This window comes from Sceloporus occidentalis, unplaced genomic scaffold (genome assembly GCF_023333645.1).
Source record: "Sceloporus occidentalis isolate IW3139 unplaced genomic scaffold, rSceOcc1.0.p SCAF_5, whole genome shotgun sequence".
Classification (NCBI taxonomy): domain Eukaryota; kingdom Metazoa; phylum Chordata; class Lepidosauria; order Squamata; family Phrynosomatidae; genus Sceloporus; species Sceloporus occidentalis.
This window is the reverse complement of record NW_028316985.1, coordinates 165,121,860-165,144,175: the sequence shown is the minus strand read 5'-3', so window position 1 is coordinate 165,144,175 and position 22,316 is coordinate 165,121,860. Positions and strand designations below refer to the sequence as shown.

Here is a 22,316-nt window from a genome sequence, read left to right as displayed (position 1 = left end):
AATACTAAACATTTATGTAAAGCCTACTACAGTAATTTAATGGAACTTCTCCAGTTCGGATTAGCAGTTGGGTTTAGGTCTCAACATATATACTGCAGGCTGCCCAAAGAACAATATTATTGAATGGCTTTATGGGAATATGGTAAATAAATAAAAGGTCCACTGATTAGGCCCATGGAGCCCCAGTATTAATTGTAATATACAATAAAGTGAACCACAAGTATCACATTTTCCCAATTGGCATAAATTACAGGCATTTCAGGCTATATGTAAAAAATTGTTCTGTCTGCATTTGACTCAATGACAGAGATCCTACAGGGTGAATCATATGCACAATATGCAAACCTTCACTTTGCACAAGGGTTACCAAACCTCAGGGAGGAAGGGAATTCTCTTCATGAAGACCTGCTACAGCCTTATCTCCTGGTGGCACAGTGGTTAAATGTCTGTACTGCAGCCACTTACTCACAAACCACAAGGTTGTAGCTTCAATACCAGTGAGGAGCTCAGGGTCAACTCAGCCTGGCATCCTTCCAAGGTCACTAAAATGAGTACCCAGTTTGTTGGGGGCAATAAGCTTTACACATAGTAAACCGCTTAGGGAGTGCTAGTTCACTGTGGTAGATAAATGTATTTGCTATTGCTGTTGCTACATACTATTGGAATCTGGAAATAGATGTAACAGATAGTCCACTATTGGCGTTTAAACACTGCTTTTCTGCTTGAAATACAGGTACAGTAAAGACCTGCATAACTTGTTTTAAATGGGAATCACACTTCCTTCAGCCTTGCAAACATGTGATTTCTATTTTAAAAAGTTTAAAATGTGGTTTTAAATCATTTTTACTATAAAATTTGAACTTTCTGGCACAAAATGTGGCAGTGGGGTATCCAGGGGGTATAAAAATGAGCATAGGACTGCATGGTCCATAAGAGACACATATTTTCCGCTACTACTCATACATCATGTTCTCAGAGTACATGGATCTTGATATTACAAGAAGTGCTGCTACCACTAGATCTTCAAAGCACTTCACAAGTAGAATATATCGTCAGAAATGCAGTCAGATTTCAGAATCTATTACAGCAAATGGAGCTGAGATCTCTATGTGATTGAGATCTACGAATTCCTATTTCAGATTAAATCTACTTCATACATTACACATTTTATTGCACTAAGCACACTCTCCCATAAGAAATAATATAAAACTAAGAAAGTCATATGTGATAGTATGGACAAATGAATTTCATGAACACTTGGCTACAGTAATTATCATACATAATGATTTACATGCAGCCTTCGCACCATTAGCTTCACGGGGAGGATGCAAAGTGTTTGTCTGGATCAGAAGCCATCATGCTAAATACCTGTAGTGATTCTGCATATCATCATGCAACTACAAAAAAGCAGTTATCTATGAACATAGTTAGGGCTGATTCAGATGCTCTTTCAAGCACAATCCCATATACACTGCAAAGTAGTAGGGCTTCCTAGATGTCCTGTGGCTTCATCCCATGTTACCCCAGTAACAGTTCGAAATAAAAAGCACCCCAATCAACACACCAAAAGGACAATGATGTAAGTGTGAAAGGATGGTATCTATATGCCCTATCCACATAGCTCTGTCTTCCCAAACCTAACAACATCACCTTGTTTTTCTAAAAGCCAAAGAAAAATACAACTTGCATCACTGAATAATGCACACATGAGAAACTTTAGCTCAAGAACCCATTTTTCTACTCCTTAGATCAACCATATCACCAGAGTAGAACAACTTAATTTTTTTGGACTCTGACTCCCTCAGTCCCCCAGTCAGCTGTGTCATGTTGGCAATGGATGGTATACTGATTGGAGGTTTCTGGGAACTAAAGTAAAATAATTATAATAATAATTCCAAGCTCTCCACACCCACCAACTCCCAATGAAGCTAGAAATTACTAGAAATTCTCTTCATTTCTCTTTTGTTTTTAAACTGAAACTAAAACAACACACACAGTGGTGACATGTGCCTTGTTTATACAACGAATTGTGCTTCCTTGGACACCCGTAACTATGACTCCTCATTTCTTATTTTTGTGTGTCCCAAGGTGCACCAGGTGGCCAGGAGGTAACTGGTAGAAGCAGTGTGCAGTCCACAAGCTGTGTGCTACCCCATGCTAGAGATAATATATGAAGTAAAGCTCAGAATCAAATAATCACACAGTCCATCTTATGGCTGGAACCCTGTTGGAGAACTATACTCGTGTAAAAATAGTTGACCAAGCAGTCACATTTTCTGAGAGGTTGTGTAAGTGTAGTCCCTAGTGCATCCAAGCATTCTGAAACCACACACACAACTTTCTCTCATACTTTTGACTTAGTGCATGTGACTAAGTACCCTAAATGAACCTGTCTCATCTTGGAACCTAAGCAAAGTCAGCCCTATCTAATACTTTGATAGGAGGCTGCCAGCAAATACAAAGTGCTGTAGGATGTATGCCAGATGAAGGAATGGGTAAAACCATCTCTGTGTATTCATTGCCTCAGAAAACCCTATGAAATTAACAGGGGCACCAGAAGTCGACAGACAACTTGAAGGCACACGCACACATGAGAAGCCAGTCAAGCACTGCAAATAGCTGAGCTCAAGGTTTTGCCACGTACTATGCAATGGGTTGTATAACTATGGGATCCAGTGTAACTATGCTGGCATAAATTTACAGTATGCCAAAAATGTACAGTTGGCCCTCTGTATCCACAGATTTTTAAAAATAAATTCCAAAAAGCAAACCTTGATTTTATCATTTTATATAAGGGACACCATTTTACTACACCACTGTATTATAATGGAGCTTGAGCATCCACAGATTTTAGTATCCACAGGGGGTTCCTATTACTAAACACCAGTGGATACCAAGGGCCCACTGTATATGATCTTGGACAATATATTTAGCAGCCTTAACAGCAGTTTAACTTTCACTGACCTTATGGAAATGATATGCAAACTATGTGAACAGCACACGGCCAAACAACATAAGTTAACTTCAGTTCATGCTAAATTTTCCAGGAAAAAATCCTGCTGTTGACCACTGTTTGGAGACCTGTCTTGATTTGACCCTGGAACTCCCAACCCTGGAATATACATACAATATATCTTGCTAAACATTTATATAGTGACCTACCCATCTAAATTTATAATTCTAATAAACAGAAGCTAAGCCAAACTAATTTTGGCAACACATGCTGCAACCCAGAGAATCAGCTTGCCTAACAGTGTATCATGTTACAAGGAGGAACAAGAACCGGGCCATGTGCTTTTTTCACGTGTATTAACAGTACAGTAGAGGCAATATTTCTCAGAAAACAGTCTACAAAAATAAAAAAGATCTTTTTACCTTACTGCTTCTGGCAATGGGACTGCCAAGTTTCAATTCTGTACAGGCAATTGTTAAGACCACACAAGAGTCATCATTTCAGTCCTGATTTACAGATTTCAGGGTGTTAACTCAGAACAGCAATGCCGGCACATTCACCATGGGAGAATTAGGTGATAAAGACATCATGTACAGATTTTAAAGCTTCAAAACTAAAAGTGTGAATTGAGTTTCCAAGTGCTATAAAGGAAAAATGTTTCTACTGCAAACTCTAGAAAGCTGATTCTGAGATTCATGTGAAAATGCAAGTAAATTTACTTCACTTATCATACTCACCATACTACAGTTAACCTCTTGTTGCATTTTACACATAGTTCTTTACAACACTTATTTACAAACTGATGTGATATTTGCAGTCAGAGAACTGAGTAATTTGGGAAATGCTACATTAATTAATTTACCTATCCAAATGTACAGTCCATAAATGTCTAGAGGACAATCCTCCATGTCTGGAGGACATGGCTTTCATGACTGCAGTGGGTAGAAGCTTTTTAGAACTATCCTATTTCCTCCAGCATGCACAAACAGATTCACCTGCTCAGCTATACAGCAGCAAAGTGAGACATAGCTTTTGATTAACTAATACTTCTCAGAAATTGTCGGAACTGCACAATATAAGCAGATCAGCATGAGAGAAACAGCAAACACACACAAGGCTGCTTGGCTAAGATGCTTTCAACTCTACCAACATATCCTGGCACTCCTGAAAGTTTATTCTCATCTCTCTTGTTTATTAAATACCCAGGCTGAATCTACCTGGAACGTCTCCTATGAAATGAGCAGGAGCTGCCCAAAATTCTTCTTATGTGGTTCTATCCATTTATATGGGGCTTGCCTGGGATAGTATTTCAGTAGATTGTACTCATTGCTTGTAGCACCTTTCTTGTTCTCTTGCTATCAGTCTGTTAAGGGACAATTTTTGCATGAATGATGTTATCTCACATTGCTAATGCCCTGGGTCAGTGATGGTGAACCTATGGCACGCGTGCCAGAGGTGGCACTCAGAGCCCTCTCTGTGGGCACATGTGCCGTCACCCCAGCACAGTTTGTTACTAGAAAGCCAGAGGGACATGGCACTTTGCAATAAATAAGTGGGTTTTGGGTTGCAGTTTGGGCACTCAGCCTCAAAAAGGTTCACCATCACTGCCCTGGGTTATTCAATATTTCTCAGTAAAGTCCATCATATATTGTAATGCCAATCTTGAGTAAAAGAATGTACTACTAGTACTACTATTATCATTATTATCATCATTATTTCCCACCTTTTTCCCAGTTCAGGACTCAAAGCAGCTTAAAACAATTAAAACAAACAGTTAAAATTGACATCATAAAAATAATTCTATTATCTAAAAAGTTAAAATTAAAAGCAGATAAAATGAAAAGCGTTAAAAATAAATAAAAATCCAGCACATTATACATTTCCCCATTAAAATAATCTTTAGAGTCCTTTAATATATTTTAAATATAATCATCTATATTTAAAGGTTCATCATACACACACTTTAAAAAATAAACAAATAATCCAAACGGCAAATGGTGAGAGTTTCATTTGATGTTATCAGCATTGTTTTTCAATTGGACTCAAGAGATTTCATGCACACAAGCACACTGCTATTACCTTTCTGATGAAATTAACATGACAATGTCCTTTCTGTACAGGGGGAGGGCATTCCGGAGGTACCTGGTATGCTTTGTGAATTTTACTCTGCTCCGCAGCATACCAAACAGCAGACACAAAATGAACCTGAATTGCATTAATCTCCTTGATGACATCAGTAATATCAAACCTCTGTCAGAGACAAGGGGGAAAAAAGTATTATAGATCTAATATATTAATCACTCCCACACAGCATCTACTATGCATTGATTCAGTTGTTTGGCCTCAATCATTACTTTATTCACTTACAGAAGTATCTCACTTGTATGAGACGAGATTGGCATCAACTAGCCAAAAAGCATTTTCGTCTGCAGCTCCCACATACTGGAACAAGCTCCCGGAGAAGATAAGGCTTAGTTCCTCTTTAGATGTCTTTAAGAAAGCCTTAAAGACCCATCTTTTCCGGTCAGCATATCCTTCTGACTCCTTGTAGAAATTATTCCTTGGTTGAAAGATGCTCTTTATGATTGACAGATGTTATTAATGTTCTTATACGTGATTTTAAGGAAGCTTGTTTAATTCATATGTACTCGCGGTTTTACTTACTTTGTATTTGATATAATGTGCAATTGTATTTGATGTTATGTGTATTTGATGGTCTTGTGAACCGCTTTGATCACTATGGAAAAGCGGTATACAAATAAAGTGGTTGTTGTTGTTGTTATTGTTGTTGTTGTTGTTGTTGTTATTATTATTATTATGTAAGAAATATATTAACAGATATTTGCTCCTATGGCACATAGCTTCAGCTCTCTGAACACCCTAAGTCAGGAGAGTCAAATCGCCAAGCCCCCAGCCTAATCTATCTTGCTATGATTCCCCATCTGACCCCTTAACCCTTCCCTCTGCTCCTCCAGCCCTTATGAACTCTGTGAGGAGATCTTATGCCACCTGCCTTCCCAATTAGGAGGGTGAGCAATATGCTGGGGAATCCCATTGTTACCTCTGATCACTGATTCTGAAACAGGCCTGAAAACAGGACTGAGAAGGGAGGGAATCACCTCCCTTTACCTTTGCAAGATTACTCAATCCTGTACTAGATATTATTTTAGTGGCAGAGCCTGCTGAAATCGTAAGAGACTGTAGGGTATAGTTGTCATGTCACAACTGAACTATTCCTCTGAGTGAAGAAAGTAGGCAAAAGTAAGTAACATCACAGCCAACATTTAGCAACCAAACTGGGTCTTCACAAATTGTGAACTCCAAGCCAGCACGACTCATCAGTCATGTATAGACAGGCCTGTCTCAGAAATTGATAAGCCTTCTGTGGTTACTGGCTGTCTAGAACTATATAAAGAGCTGGTTGTCAAGTATCTTTTAACCTACAATCCATTCAGTCTTGCAGGGATCTCAAATCATGTAGGTCTAAACTAACTTAGCAGTGCCCTGTTAAGAGCAGTGCTCTGTTCACAGGAGTGCTGTGAAACCTGGCCATCTTCCCTAGTCAGCCCACACGAGCAGGAAAACAACAATGAGGCTACAATATTCACATAACAACTGTGGGTGGAGACAGCCCTAATTTAGCAACCTTCACCAACCCAATGCAATCTCATTTTGGTCACCTTATAGCAAAGATAGGAATAACATGGCCCGCCTGTACAATTTCCATCAGCTCTGCCAGCATAGTGAATACTGAGTTCAGCAACATCTGGAGTGCTATATGTTTCTACCCACATCCTAAAACATCTAGTGATCTACATGCAGTTTCAGGAGATACAACACAAAGAAATCTCATCGTTGTTATCACTTAGTATGTTCAAAAGAATTCTGCACCATGTTTGGCCAAGTACTAGCCAAGCTCCTATCTGTTCTTGTTACCAACTGCACTCCGGAGGTTGGAAACATTCTTTTGGAGTTCAACTCCCAGCATCCCTCAGTTAATATGGCCACTGGAAGGATGCGATAGCACTCTTCTTCTCTCACTCCTACACCTATGGTATATGCAGAAGGCTTCAGAAAGAGATCTGTATTTCCCTAGAATGTGGCATGGAGAAGATTTTTTTTTTTAAAAAAAAAAGGAAACCTGGTCCACACTGCTGCAGAAGTAACTAGACTCTGTGGCAACATATTCCCCTTTCCCAACCCACCCCAAAGCTCTACAACAAGCACACAAGGCTTGGGAGGTATGGATAAGATAAATGCAAACATTTATCCCATAGTATTTGTTGACAGGTTTTAATATGTATTGGTTTTACATGCTCTTTTAGCTGATGTTATGGTATTTGTTGTTGTTCCTCACCTCAATCCACAGAGAGAGGCAGCCAAGAAGTTGTTGTTGTTGTTGTTGTTGTTGTTGTTATCATCATCATGATCATCATGATCATCATCACCACCACCACCACCACCACAGATATTAGTTCTATTAAGCTGTGGAAGTCTTTCTCAGGGAGGGATACTTTCTCTTGGTGAGAAGGAATTGTTGATGCTTGGGCAATTATTTCAACATCCACATCAAACAGACAAGTGCTCTCTTAACTCACTACTTCATTGCTAATTAAACCTTCAACCATGGGTAAGGAATCTTGGGTCCTGAATCCAAACTTGACCCACATGAAGTCCTAATCTAGTCTTCCTGGGGTTCACTACATGGCCATGTTAATTGTCTTTTCAGTTTTTCTACATTTTCTACAAGGCTGTAACACCTCTCTGAAGTCTTAGTTGTTGGCAGTAAGAACTTTAAGATGAAATATGCTGGCATATTTGGTCCCCCTCTTTTGGCTTTTGCACTACCCAAAAGTGCCATGTTGCCCCCAAAGAACTTTTCTGAAACTGAAATTGGGATAAAAGAGGTTCTCAGCCTTTGCCTCTTGTATTATATTAATCAGATAAATTGTGGGGAAAGTGCTGGAAATTGCAGATGAATATGCAGCATCCCCAACACTGGTAGCTGCAAACAGTCCAAACTGGGAGTTGAAAACTGGCCTCTCTTCAAAGTATATCAATGCCTTTCCAACTCACAGAAACCCATTTAGATTAATTGAAAGACTCACATAGCTGTTGAACATGTTGTCCGTCTTCCCAATAGTGACATTATTAACCACAACCTGTGCTACGGTATCCACTCCTTCAAAGACCAAACTCACTTTTTCCCACAAACTACAAAAACAGAACAGAAGAGTGGGAAAATTATATTATTATTATTATTATTATTATTATTATTATTATTATTATTGATAACATGGTGTAGATGGAATGAGATGGCTCCCTACAATCTTTGGCTTGAAAATCCAAAGGAACGTGTACTTCATTTCTGCCTGGACTGCCCTGCTGATACAGACTTCCCCCTCCTTTCCCTCGTCTGCTTTACATTGACATGACTATGGCTAATGCCAAACAAGATTCTCAGCTCGATAACAGCTGAAAACCAAGATATGAAATAGGTTTTCATATTCTGGTCAAGATTAGAGTTCTAGTTACACTAAGTACAGTTGGCCTTCTGTATCCATGGATTCTACATCCATAGATTCAGCCATCCACAGCTTGAAAATATTAAAAATATATATAAATTCCTGAAAGCAAATCTTGATTTTGCCATTTTAAATAAGGGACACCATTTTACTACACCGCTGTATATTGGACAAATTTAAAAGGAAATCAGAATACTTCATACAGACACCAATGGTTGCTAGATAGTTCTGTGCTATCCCAGTATCAGAGGTATTATACCTTTATTTTTCAGTTGCTGAGGATGTAAGACATGAGGAAATTCCACTCATGTCCCAATAGTGATCTTTCCATAGGCATCTGACTGTCTATATGTGAAAAGAATGCTGGACAAAATGTGTGTTTGCTCTAATATAATGTGCCTCTTCTTAAATTCTTACACTAGATTATTATCTGCTGGTTGATTTATGGGGTGTTTTGGAGTATAAATTTCTGACTTTCTGTTCTTTAATATTCAAATAAAACTGAAAGGTCTATCAAGTTCACTAACTGAAAGTCAGAGGTGAGGAACCTACAGCCCTCCAGGTTCTGACAAGCTACTATTCCCATCATACCTCACCACCAGCCAAGCTGAAGGAAGTTTTAGTCAGGCTCATGAGAGCTGTACAGTCTAGAATTGCATTGGCTTTCTTAGCTGCTGCATCACATTGCTGACTCATGTTCAGCCTGTGGTCCAGTAAGACTCCTAGATCTCTTTCGCATGTACTGTCATCAAGCCAGGTGTCACTGTCACCCATAGTATATCTGTGCATTTTATTTTTTGCTGCCGAAGTGTAGTTTTGGCCCAGCTTTCTAGTCAATCGAAGCTGACCTGACAGCAGTTCAAAGAAGATTTCTGCCTAAATCTTAATATTTTTAACTTATGTTATGCTCATACCTGACATCAAAAGGACTTTTGAATCTTATGCTGTAAGTCCAGTTATCCAGAGCTATCCACGCATATGCCAAGTCATTAAATCTGTAATAAGGATCCTATTAATTGAACACAAAAAAGATAGAAAAAAACATTGTTTATTAAAAGGCAACAATGTAACAAATTAAATACTAACAATGTTAAGGAAAGACAAGTTATGAAAACTGAAATAATCATCCACAAAGAAATTCAGGATGGAGCAAAGCTTGCACCCTGCAATAAGGATGGCTGCATTAACTTTATATGGTCTCTTCAATTAGTAAATGGAAGAGAAGCCTTTACAACTAACAAAGCACTCATTAAATTACAAGGTGAAGAAAATCTGACTTTTATTATTGACCTTCATGTTTATACTATGTTTCAACCAATGGACTTTCAAAGTACAGCCAAAAAAACCACAACAATAAAATAATACTTTCTTATCGTTGGTCAAAATAAACAGCATATAAGACAACAAAAGCAAAAAAGCAAGGGACAAACCAGAGCAATCTGAAAAAAATCTGCATGGAAAATAAGCTTTTAAAATTTATTTACTATGGAAAATAAGCTTTTAAAATTTATTTACTGTACTACTTTACCCAAAGAAAAATCCTCCAAAAAACCCTCTTCAAGTGACATTTAGCCATATTAGGTATGTTTGGACATAATGGTAAACTATGGCTTACAGTTATGGGAATGGGCCACAGCAAATCATGGCCTGAAGATCTCACTTCTCCTTCTCCACAGTGGAAACGGGAGCTGAGGAAATTTTGGTTTTTTGTTTTTTTTAGGAACCACAACTCTCCTATTATGTTGGACATATTATAGTTTATCTTAACTATGGTTTACTGAAACAAGACAACTTCAAAACTTGGTTTTGATTTAACCACAGTTTGGCCTTCAGATGTAATAAGCTACAGTTAATCAAAAATAGAAGGAAAAGCTTCTGATCTCCTCCTGATCATGTTGGAAGAGGGCAAAAGAAAACACACTTCAGGTTTGCTATGGTAATGCCTAGAAAACAAGCAGACACACACTCACACATAGAGTTTATAAGTTAATTAATGTGAAGAAGTTCATATAAGACCATTCCCCCCCCCCAAAAGCCGCCTGTAACTCTCTCTCCAAAGAACTGTGGGTCCTCCAAAAGCATGGTGGGGGCTGCAAGGAGGGAACAGGAAACTTTCCTTCAATTAACTTCATTGTTTTATGATACAACCCCATTTTTAGCAAGTCTCCATTCCCACAGCAGCCCTGCTCCCAACGACCAAGAGGATCACTGCATCAGAAATTGAATCCAAATGTTCAGCATAACCTCTGGAGATAAATGACAGCAAGGGAATGGAGAACATAAGAAACTTTACTTTTTGTGACTTGCCTTAAGTTTAAAATGATCTTTTGTCAGAAAAAAAAAATTATCTCATGGCAGCCTACCCCAATATGGTATCTTCCAGTTCGGTTGGACTACAATCATCCCTGATCATTCCCAGCCTCCATGAGGGATAATGCTGGTGACCAAAAGCCAACATATCTTGAGGGCACCAGGTTTTAAATAGTCAACAATTCAGAAAGCACATATGACAGGAAAAACTGTCATAATCAATAACAGAAAAGGGAAATTGGATGGTCAAAAACTCAATCTATCCTAGAAAGGTTTCCCTTCCTCTATCCCTAACACAGTCTTCAATCCAGAGAACTCTCCAATCCAGTTCAGGAATTTGGCTGAAAACATAAGAGCCGTAAGTGTACAGAGAAGAGGTTGCACAAACGGTGCCCCTCCAGCTGTTATTGGACTGCAGCTTCCAGCATTTCTCAGCATTGGCTATGCTTGCTAGAGCTGTTGAAAGTTGCAGTCCAATAATAGCTAGGAAGCTGTACACTGTCCAAACCTGGCACACAGTGAGAGAACCACATACGTTGGCTTGATCCTTTCAACCACCAAAGTCCCCTTATTTGAGCAGAGAGGTCTGAAAAGACACTCTATGTTTATTCATTTGAACATGAGTAGAATATCCAGCAAGATGAGGGATGCTTTCCCTCTCTACACTACAATGGCCAGAATCTCCAGCAGGCATGCTGACTTCGGGATTGTGGAAACTGTAGCCATTTTTTCCCCTAAGCACTGCTTTAAACTATCATAATCATCACTTCTCTGTCCAATATGAACAGCTACCGAAGGTTTGGCAGAGTTTTCCCATTATGCACTTCAACTGCCAGCTCCTTTGACACAAGCCAAGTCTCAGAGAAAATAGGACAAGCACAACAGCTCATGCTGAAAGGTTCACTGCTGTTCACACTGTGACAAAAAGGGATTTGCAGAGCCCTCTTCCTGTGCCTCATGTTGGCTGCTTATTCTATGGATAATATCGTTCTAGAAAAGGGTTATTTCTTCACATTAGAAACATAGCCCCAAAGCAGCTGCTCTATTATTAGAAATGGGCTTTATCGGGCTTGTCAAATCATGCCTGTGAAGTGGTACTGCATGTTTGTAGAATGCCTGCTATGGTTATGTCTCTCTTCCCACCCCCAACACTATCAATATTATTCTTTCATACACCTCTTAAAGAGGACTCCTGAAAGTAAGTATTAAATAAGAGTCAATTCCCTTAACAAAGCTTAAAACACAAGGCAACCCCTGGGGAATCCAGGGAATCCACACTTGGCTGACCCCACATTTTTATCCTCATAAAACCAGCATTTGAAATGAGAGAGGACTTTTCTTAGGCAAGCCCAGTACAATTTTTCCATGACTAAATTTTGTGAAGGCAACCCCCCCCCCCCATTTGAATGGGAAGCGGGATCGGGGAAGGAGAAAAAGGAAGAGAAAAAGAAGTCAACCCATTAGTCAACCCATATCTTTGTGAGAGTGTGATGCATATTTTAGTAAGGCAGTGCTAAATATAAACTCTGACAGGAATGTTTAACACTACTGTAGGAAAGAAGAAGACGTGACTTATTCTCTGCAGCATATGTGTGTTATTAGAGATATTTTCAGAAGTGAAGTGTAGTTCACACAGCAGGTTAATATTTAATTGTATTCAGAGTCGTTTCATTCCAACCTCTTTGTCTAGACTGTTAGTGTAAGGATTTGCTTTTATCAGTCTTGATTCCTGAAGGTTAAATGTAGAAAGCTTTTAGACTGTTAATTCCCTAACCATCAGAGACTCACTAGCGTGCCATGAGAAATGCATTCAATATCTACTTTAGGGGAAAAATGTACTGTGGACTATAATATTGCCAAAGGGGAGGGCATCTATGAGGACTACAGGGACATTCTGGACATGCTTCATTTGAAGCAGCTTCTATAAAAGCACATGAATTCTACTTTCTCTCTATAACCAAATTCCTCCATGCAATCCCTATCGTGTCTCTGAGGAAATTCTGCTGTGGGAGTGGAAACAGGTTAATATGAATTCCTTGACCCTGAATCAAGCGGATAAGTATCGAATGCTTATTAATTGTGCTTGCTATACACTACCTCCAGAATTTGAGGCAACATTTCCCTGAGTTCCAACTGATGGACAGCAATAGCAAGAGAGGATTATATTTCCCCACAACCTGTTGTGACCTTTGCATTGGCATCTAGTTACTAGTAATATAATGGATCCAGGGCTCATGGGATGAAGTATCAGGACCTTCTGATTAGGAAGGACAGTGGCATCATTTGTCTTTACCACTACCACTAGCAACAACTTCTCTCTTCCTTCTGAACCTGGATGCAACTCCCACTACAGCTTGGACATGAATTTGTGCGCATGAATTTTCTCAATAATAATCTACTGTTGCATGCTATTTCTGTTGTAAAGCAAGGATCTTGAAATGACTTGGTCTTAAATGGGTAATTAAGATCTCTTAACTTCTCAAGAGACCTGCTACTAGTGGAACTGAAAGCAGCTAGAACTGAAAGCTTGATCTAGTAACCTTTTACTGTTTTATGACGTGGGATGCTTAACTAAATATGGTCTGATCCAGCAGGACCCTTCTTAGATTCTTTTTGTCTGTGAGATGATACTTGTGCCCCAGCTCATCCCAAGGTAAATTTGGTCCTCTGTTTGGGTTCACACAGCTTGTGCTTTATAGCAAAACTGTTCAATGTATAGATCATGAAAACGAGTTTCTAGGGCCATACTGAATATTTGCCATTCAAAACATAAAAGAAAAAACAAATATTAGAATTACGACTGTTACCCAATTAAAGAAATTTTAGCTGACTGACTCATTAATCAACAATGTAAACAAATAAAAATAGTACTGAAAAAACAAGCCTAAGTTTTCACATACTGCGCACATTTTTTGCTGCAGGCATCATTTAAGAAGATATTTATTTATTTATTTATTTAGGTATTTATATCCCACCCTTCAGCCCTAATGGCTCTCACGGTGGCTAAGAGGAACAAAGAGGGAATCTCTCTTCTCACATGGCCACCATCCACAGTTATTTTAAAAACCTGCAACAAAAATACTTTTTTTAACCCAAAAAAGCCTTATTAATTAAATCTTCTCTTTACCCTGTCTTTTCTGTATATTAATGATCTATTCATTTATATCCTGCAAAGGGCCCAAGGCTTGCAGGATCCAAGGGCCAGGACTTTTTTTATTAGAAAGGGAATGATATCATCTGTCACCCCTACAGGTTTCCTCGTACCTGCTAAAATTAGCGGCAACTCTCACAGAGGCTGAGTGGTGGTAATTAGGGAACAGATTTTCCTATCAATAATACAGAAGTCTACGGTTTTGCCTTTGTAATCCATAATACTTGGTGCTGAAGGGGCAATTAAGACCTCTTTCATTGCTGAAAGCAGTTGAAAACAGGTAGAACTGATCTGAACTGGCAGAACTGAGCTGTATATAACCAATACAGCTGCCTCCCTTTGAGGGAGCATACATGATACACACTTGAACACTAAATTCACCACTACAGCATTGTTCATCAGCCCATTATCCACAAGGTGAGTTCCATGTCAGAACTGTTACTATCGCTTCACAGGCTTAAGTAAATTAGGACAGTATATCTTGTCCTTTTCCTGCTGTCACTTCCATAACTCTCAGCCAGTTCCAGTTTTCCTTTTATTCTGGCAGACTGAGTGCACATCTGATCTGAGAGGCTAATCCCTGTAGCCTAGAAGTAATAGAATGTGTGATATTTACTACTGCCAGCTATCTGTATCTCAGGAAGCTGTAGCCTGCATATGAAATCTGCATACATTATGCAAACCCAGCACACTTGCATGAGTTCTTGTGCATAATTTATTCTGCAATTTGTTGTGCATAATTTATTCTTCCTCTGCTAGTTACAGAGAATGGTGAGAAGCTACACAAGGACATGAAATCCCACCTCCCTGAGCTGTAGAAATCTTATTTCACAGTTCCTTTGAATTGTGAGAGTTCAACCATGTGTTCTGAGTATTATCTGTGTAACCAGCCACTTGCTATTTCTGAAACAGAGACAGAGAGAGAGATACAGTGGGCCCTTGGTATCCGCTGGGATTTGGTTCACCCACCCACACCCCGTGGATACCAAAATCTATGGATGCTCAAGTCCCCTTAAATACAATGGCATAGTAAAATTGTCTCCCTAATATAAAATAGTAAATCAAGGTTTGCTTTTTGGAATGTATATTTTTTTAAAAAAAAAAAACATTTCCAAGCCATGGATGGTTGAATCCATGGATAAAGAATCCATGGCTATAGAGAGTCAACTGTACAAATAAAAGTCTTTTAGAAGCTGAATTCTGTAGAAAGCGCCACATTTTGGAATGTTTCAGTGTATAATTATTATTATTATTATTATTATTATTATTTTATTTCTTACCCGCATCTCCTCATGGCTCGTTTCTGTGTCGTGTTGTAGCCCAGTGCTTCTCCCGCTACTGGATGGGGAGCTGCAATTATTGTTAGACATTATGGAAGAGATCAGCACCAAATTTGGTCCACTGGTTTTAACTGTTTCTTTCCTGGAAATTTGCCCAGGACCATCACTAGTCCAGGAGAGCAGCACTGTTGTGGTCATGGAAACTAACTGCTTGCAATGGGAAAATGAATTCTTGTCGGGAACCAAGACAAATCAACGCAAAGAGTCTGTCAGCTCACCTTTCTAGTACAGTTTTGTACTAAATATTCATGCCACTTTTGTGTAACCCATTCAAAATTTTAACAAAAACTAAGAAATATAGTTTTCCTCCCCCAAAAAATAATTTCTAAAAGGCTGTTAAAAATGTTTATTATATTTCTGGTTTGTTTCTTATTATTTCTTTTTCTAAACAACTGAAACTTGGGCTGCATCTGCACTGCAGAAATAATCCAGTTTGGCACCACTTTAATTGCCATGGCTTAATGCTATGGAATTCTGGGAATTGTAGTTTGTTGTGGCACCAGAATCTCTGAACGAGAAGCCTAACTCTCACAAAACTAAAATTCCCAGAATTCCATAGCACTGAACCATGGCAATTAAAGTGGTGCCAAACTGGATTATTTCTCCAGTGAAGATACTGCCTCACCTCTTCAATGCCAAACTAGTTGCTTTTCTTTACATATGTATACAGTGTGAATGACTATTAACCAAGACAGCTCTCTGGGAAACTATTTTCGTATTGTTTTAGCATACAAGAAAAAAGTTCAGTTTTGTAGAAAGGAAATATTCTGGTTGTTGAAACTTCCCTCCCTTTTTCCTTTGGTGAAAATAATGCTAGAATAATGGAGGGCAAAACATGTGGTTTGTGCTGATTCCCAAGGTGAGTTTTCATATTGCTTCCCAGAACAACTTACAGATGATACATGAAAGTAATGTTTTGGGTTAGAAATTTAGTTTTCATGGCTTTCTTATAAAATGCCCAGTTTATGTGGCAATTGTACATTTTTTCTCTACAAATATATTAATTGAAGTCTATAGTTCCCTCCCTGCCTCAATACCCTACTTTTTGACAGAGTTAATACAGTGTATTCTGATTATATAAAGGAGGAAATGATAGCTTATTTAAATTACATTTTGACAACGTGTCTTACTAAATATTGCAGTAGCCATAGAACCAGTAAGCCAAAATATACATTTTCTACACACTACTGTGCACAGGTAGCTCTTACCTAGCAATCATGTTGTGTCAGATGTCAAAAGCGAGGAAAACAAAACAGGAAAAGATCTAGACTCTAGTCTAGACCAACCCAAGAGTCAAAATTCTCCAGAGCCAGGGAACATCTCAGTTGACTAGGCATAGTCTCATTTGTTTTGTGCTGGAAATTCAAATAGTCCTTCCGGTAAGGGAGAACCAATGGCACAGCCTGAACAGGAAAAGCCGATCCAATACATAGGAGACCATTGCTGTTGGAGAGGGAATGTTTCTGGTCTTCCAAATGTTTTGGCCTATAACTCTAACATGCCCCACCAAACAAAACAAATAATTAGGGACTGTGAGGGTAGTAGTACCAAACATCTGAAGGGCCAACCATGCTTTATTGCCCAGAGAGAGGCTTCAGAACTATCATTCTAGTAGTTATCATTCAGTCAACCTGAATTTCTCTTTGCATGCACAATGCAACCACAGCTTTTAAGTAAATTTTCAGCAGCAAAAGGGGGAGTTGAACAGAATTCCCAGTCAACAGAAGATGAGTATTCCAGTGCTTTGCAAAAATTTCAGATGCACTCAGAAGCAGCAGAATTAGTGCAGCAAATTATGCCAATTAGCTTAATTTGTGGAGATAGCAGAATTTGGCTTTTTGGCACACAACCTTGATGTCTTTAGAAGCTATTGTAAGCCGGGCCTCACAAACATGCAAATGCAGCACAGGATTTCCAGCGCTGATCAGAGCAATACTGCTCCTTAGAGAACTGAATAGGATACATCAAGCAGTTCATCATACATTTTTTACATGTCAGTTTTCTCCTTCTTTTCATGGGCACATACTATATCACACTGACACTTGGGAATTAATTTCTCTACACAGAACTGAGTTACTGTTAAACTGGGACATGTTCATAAAAACTACTATATCATAGCAATCCAATAAAATCAACTTTCCACCACCTCGACTTTGAAAACTTGAAAAGATTAAATATATATATATATTAAATACGTAAGATTAAGGTCCAGGCACCCCATTAAAGTCACTTCTCATACATCCAGTGAAAGACCAAAGACTTGTTTAAACTTTGCGGGGGGGGGGGAATGATCTCTGAGGTAGCCAACCTAGCCTCCCATTGGATGGAGTTCTCCAGTGTGCAAGCAACCATTAAAAAGGTTCTCTATGTCCTCACCAACTGTATCTGTGAGGTTGATGGGGTAGAGAAAATAAAAACACAGTGTTTGAGGTGACGTGAATAAGATTATTTTGATTTTCAGTTATTTATACAAAGAGGTATTGGCCACTTGATGTTGCATCATGAAATGATAAGCATATATGTGTGAACGAGTACATGCTTATTCCAGGATGGGCAAGACTTGACTGCAGTAAGTGCTCCAGCCTGTCTTGGCCTTCTCCACAATGTTGCTGTTGTGTGCCTCCAAGCTATTTTTGACTTACAGCAAATCTATCATAAGGCAATACTCCCTTCTATTCCTCTTCCAAACAATGTGCCACAGCATCCATAGCCACTGAAAAAACTCAGTCCTGTTCAGACATTTTGGTAGTTGCAATTTGTAATTTGACAAATCTTGTGGCCCTTCTAGGCCTGCTTTTCTTTTGTTTGAGAGATGCGTTTTCAGATATGTAATGGCACTCTAACCAGTAGCTATAGAATTTCTCCCACCAGAGAGGGCTCTGTGCTTCCAGATGTTAGCAGGATGTTGTGTGTGTTACAATCACATAAACAAAAACAGGCATGACTTTCATAATAAAATCACGTTTTTACATATAAACATTCATCATGCACACCAGTCCATCACATATGGGCTGAAACAAAAAAACATTATTGACATCCTTATTTGAGATCCTTCCCACAGTTCTGAGGGGCCTAAATACCCTAAAGGCACCAGATCCCATCTAATCTTGGAATCTAAGCATGGTCAGCCCTTGTACTTGGATGGGAAACCACCAGTGAATATCATGTGCTGTAGACTGTATTTCACAAGAAGGAATGGGCAAAAAATCTCTGAGTATTCCTTGCCTAAGAAAATCCTATGAAATATCCATGAGATCAGACTTGAGGTCGCGCACACACACCAAACTTCTGTTATGAATAGAGGCAACCTGCCACATGGGTTCATTTGTAATATTATGTAGAAGCATAATCTTGTGGACTGACTTCTGCCTGGAGGACCACTAGCCTCATTTAGGCACCAAAGGAAAACCTAGTTCTTCACAGAAGTCTTTGTGATTAGAAATCATGGTTTGATTATGACATAGTGCACACAGTCTGACAATCCGGATGTGTAACCTGTTCTCAGGACAAAAGGCTACTGTTAGGACAGAAAACAGGAATGGAATAGTTTCCCATTGGAAAGGGGGTTGTATTCTATCCCCCTACCTGTTTAACTTGAATGTGGAAAACATTATACATAAAGCAGTACCAGACTCAGAAGAAAGAGGCATGAAAATTAGAGGAAGAAGCATCAATAATCTAAGATATGCAGATGACAACATGCTACTAGCAGAAAATATTGAAGATTTGGAAAGATTATCGAAGAAAGTCAAGGTAGAAAGGACAAAGGCAGGTTTACAGTTGAACATTAAGAAAATAGAAATAATAACCACAGGTGATCTACATAATTTTAAAGCAGATAATGAAGACACTGAAATCGTTCAGGATTTTCCATACCTGGGTTCAATAATCAACCAGAGCAGAGACTGCAGTCAAGAAATCAGAAGAAAACTAGGACTTGGAAGGGCAGCTATGAAAGAACAAGGCAAGTTCCTGAAGCATAAAAATGTATGACTGAATACTATAGTTATGATGCTCCACATCATAGGATTCCCCATTTCTATGTATGGTTGTGAAAGCTTGACAATGAAAAACGTTGATAAGAAGAAAACCAACTCATTTGAGATGTGGTGCTGGAGAAGAGTTCTGTAAATAATGTGGGCTGCTTAAAAAGGTGAGTAAATGGATATTAGAGACAATCAGGTCTGAATTCTCACTAGGATCAAAGTTGCCTAAGCTGAGGTTGTCGTACTTTGGTCATATCAAAAGAAAAGTCTAGAAAAGACAATGATGTAAGGTTGGGGGCAATAGAAAAAGATAGGTAGTTTTCCCTAACAGATGGATAGATTCAATAAGAGAAGACATGGCCATGAATATGCAAGAGCTGAGCAAGGTAGTTGAGGATAAAATGACTTGGAGCTCTCTCATTCATAGGGTCATCATAGATCAAAGTCGATTTGAAGGCAGTTAACAACAAATACAGTTTTAATTTTTTTTTAACTTGATGGTTTTAAATCATTTGAAGTTCTTACACTACTTTACATTGTTTTCTAATTCTGTACCCTGCCCAGAGATCTTGTGATATGAGGCCTGGGCCACCAGCCAAGCAAGCCAACACAAACGCTAAGTGAGTTTATATGCAATTTAGTGGACATAAAATACTTTATTCAGAAAAGTGTTTTTACAATGTTGTCCTCATCACAACTGTTTTGCCTAAAAGAAGCAAAAATGCTAAACTTGGCCTGAGGAAAAAAGAGGATGAAACAACAGATAATTTTGGACCTTGGACTGTTGGAAGTAGGGGCTGAACATGTGCTCCAAAGTCCCACCCTAAAGGCACCAATGTGGCTGGAGTCTTTTGCATCACATGTGAAAGAGTCAGCTGCTTTATCCATCAACTTTGAAGTCTAACTAATCCAGATAAAGAGGATCCTCCAACATTGTTCCTGCCACCCATCTCCCCTACAGATCCAGAGCTTGGAAAGTTACTTTTAAAGTTAGCTACCATTATAGTACTGTATCAATGTTTTTAACATTTCACAAAAATAACTGAAATATTACCTCTTAATTTAAAAACAACCAAACAACAGGAGGCCAAAGCCTGTGGTGTAAACACACACTTTTGCCACCCATTTCATTAACACGTCAATACCCATAACAGAGCACATGGCAGCAGCATGTGAACCAGGCGATTTTCCTCCTGAAATCTTTGATATAGGGCAGAGCGTATATAGGTTCATAAAATAAATAAACAAACCTGTGATATCACATTCCCATAAAAGTAAGCAGAAGCTAGAATTACACTGTGAAAGTAACAGGACAATATCCTTTGTTCAGTTGTAGTCCTGATACACATTATGCCCCACGTTCTGCAAAAAGGAATTCACCACAAAAGACCCACTGTCCATTGTAATTTACATTTTCACTGCGCAGCTACAGCAGTTTAACACTTTAATTGTGACGGTTCCATCCTAAGTAAACCACAGAGTCCTCTCTCTGAAAGTTTTATGGCCAGCTTCACAATTTGCTTCTTTCTGTATCCCATTCAGTACCCCAATCCTATTCCCCACAACTGTGTGACTTTAATATTTGTGGTTTGAAAACTGTACTCCCCCAATGCATGCGAAGAAGTGGGTTGAAATCCACAAAAGCTCATGGTAAAACGAGTTAATCTTCAAGGTGCCACTAGATTCCTGCCCACCCCAGCATTTCTACTTGAATTAAAATCAAGGCACCTTGGGATCTGTTGTTGTTGCTGCTGTTGTGTGCCTTCAAGACATTTCCAGTTTATGTTGACCCCAAGGCAAACCTATCACTGGGTTTCCTTGGCAAGGTTTGTTCAGAGGGGATTTGCTATTGCCTTCCTCCTGTGGGTTTTCAGGGCTGAGCGGGGGTTTGAATCCTGGTCTCCAATACTGGTGTCATGGTCCAGTGCTCAAACCACTACACCACATTGGCTCTCCAACCAAACTGTGGTCCGGGTGAACTGGTTGGCTAATAAAAGCATCATTGTTTTGTGGGATGCAGGAAGACTCCAGAGCAAAGACTCCTAATGCCATGAAAAGCCACAAATCCTGGAATTCCCCAGGATGGAGCATCAGTCTGACAGTTAAAAGTGGCATCAATCTGACCTATGTAGCGCAGACACCTCCATTAGGTAATCCTCCTCCCCAGAAGGACCAGATTCTGCCTGATCTTGAAAACTAACACACTGCAGAAATAATCCAGTTTGAGACCGCTTTAACTGCGCTGGCTTAATGCTAGGGACTCCTGAGAATTGCAGTCTATTGTGGCACAGAGCTCTCTGGCAGAGGAGGCTAAATGTCTCACAAAACTACAGTTCCCAGAATTCCCTAGCCTTGAGCCAGGGCAGTTGAAGCGGTCTCAAAGTGGGTTGTTTCCATAGTGCGGATGCAGCTCCACTTTGGAACCCTGGCCGCCAGGGAGGAGGAGGAGGAGGAGGAGGAAGACGCTGTACCTGGATGATCCCGCTTCGGAGCAGCGCCGTGTGGACGCAGCCGGGGACGTCCCCGCTCAGCGCCACCGATCCGTTCCCGTTCCTGAGCCGCCAGAGCCCCTTCAGGCTGAGCGTCGCCGCCTCAGAGCCTGCCCTTCTCCAAGGCAGGGCGACCAGGAGCCAGGAAATATATATGCACCTCCTCAGCATCCTGAGAGTGTTGCTATGACTGTATTTAGAAATAAATGTGTATGGAGGAGGAAGAGGAGGAGGCCTAATCTTGGAACGCCTGAGCCTCCTAGTTTGTCGCGCGTCGAACCCGGTTTTCAGCCAAGGCTGTGGGGACGCCCTCCTCCTGCGCCATTGGCCCTCTGCGCCAGAGGAGGAAGGGGAGTGCGCATGCGCGGAAAGCCCCCGTTGTTTTTTCCCTCAGGCTCAGAGCCATTTTTACCTCAGGGCCAATAAACAAATGAGGAAGCCTTCTTGCTTTCTAGAGGCTGCAGCCACACTGCAGAAATAATCCAGCTTGGGACTGCTTTAACTGCCCTGGCTCAGTCCTAGGGAATTCTGGGAACTGTAGTTTAATGTGGCACTGGAGCTC

At 39.7% G+C, this 22,316-nt stretch overlaps 1 protein-coding gene across 1 annotated transcript in view; it reads right to left on the bottom strand.

Annotated features, from left to right (window-relative positions):
- MANBA (mannosidase beta) overlaps positions 1–22,107 on the bottom strand; it is a 69,729-nt gene extending 47,622 nt beyond the window's left edge. The window contains exons 1-4 of the mRNA XM_089526054.1: positions 21,737–22,107; positions 9,393–9,487; positions 8,062–8,167; positions 5,033–5,203 (exon numbers count right to left, since the gene is read on the bottom strand). Coding sequence (XP_089382180.1) covers positions 5,033–5,203; positions 8,062–8,167; positions 9,393–9,487; positions 21,737–21,925 — 561 coding nt within the window. The 5' untranslated portion in view covers positions 21,926–22,107. The remainder of the gene's footprint in view (positions 1–5,032; positions 5,204–8,061; positions 8,168–9,392; positions 9,488–21,736) is intronic.
- Positions 22,108–22,316: the final 209 nt, after the last annotated feature.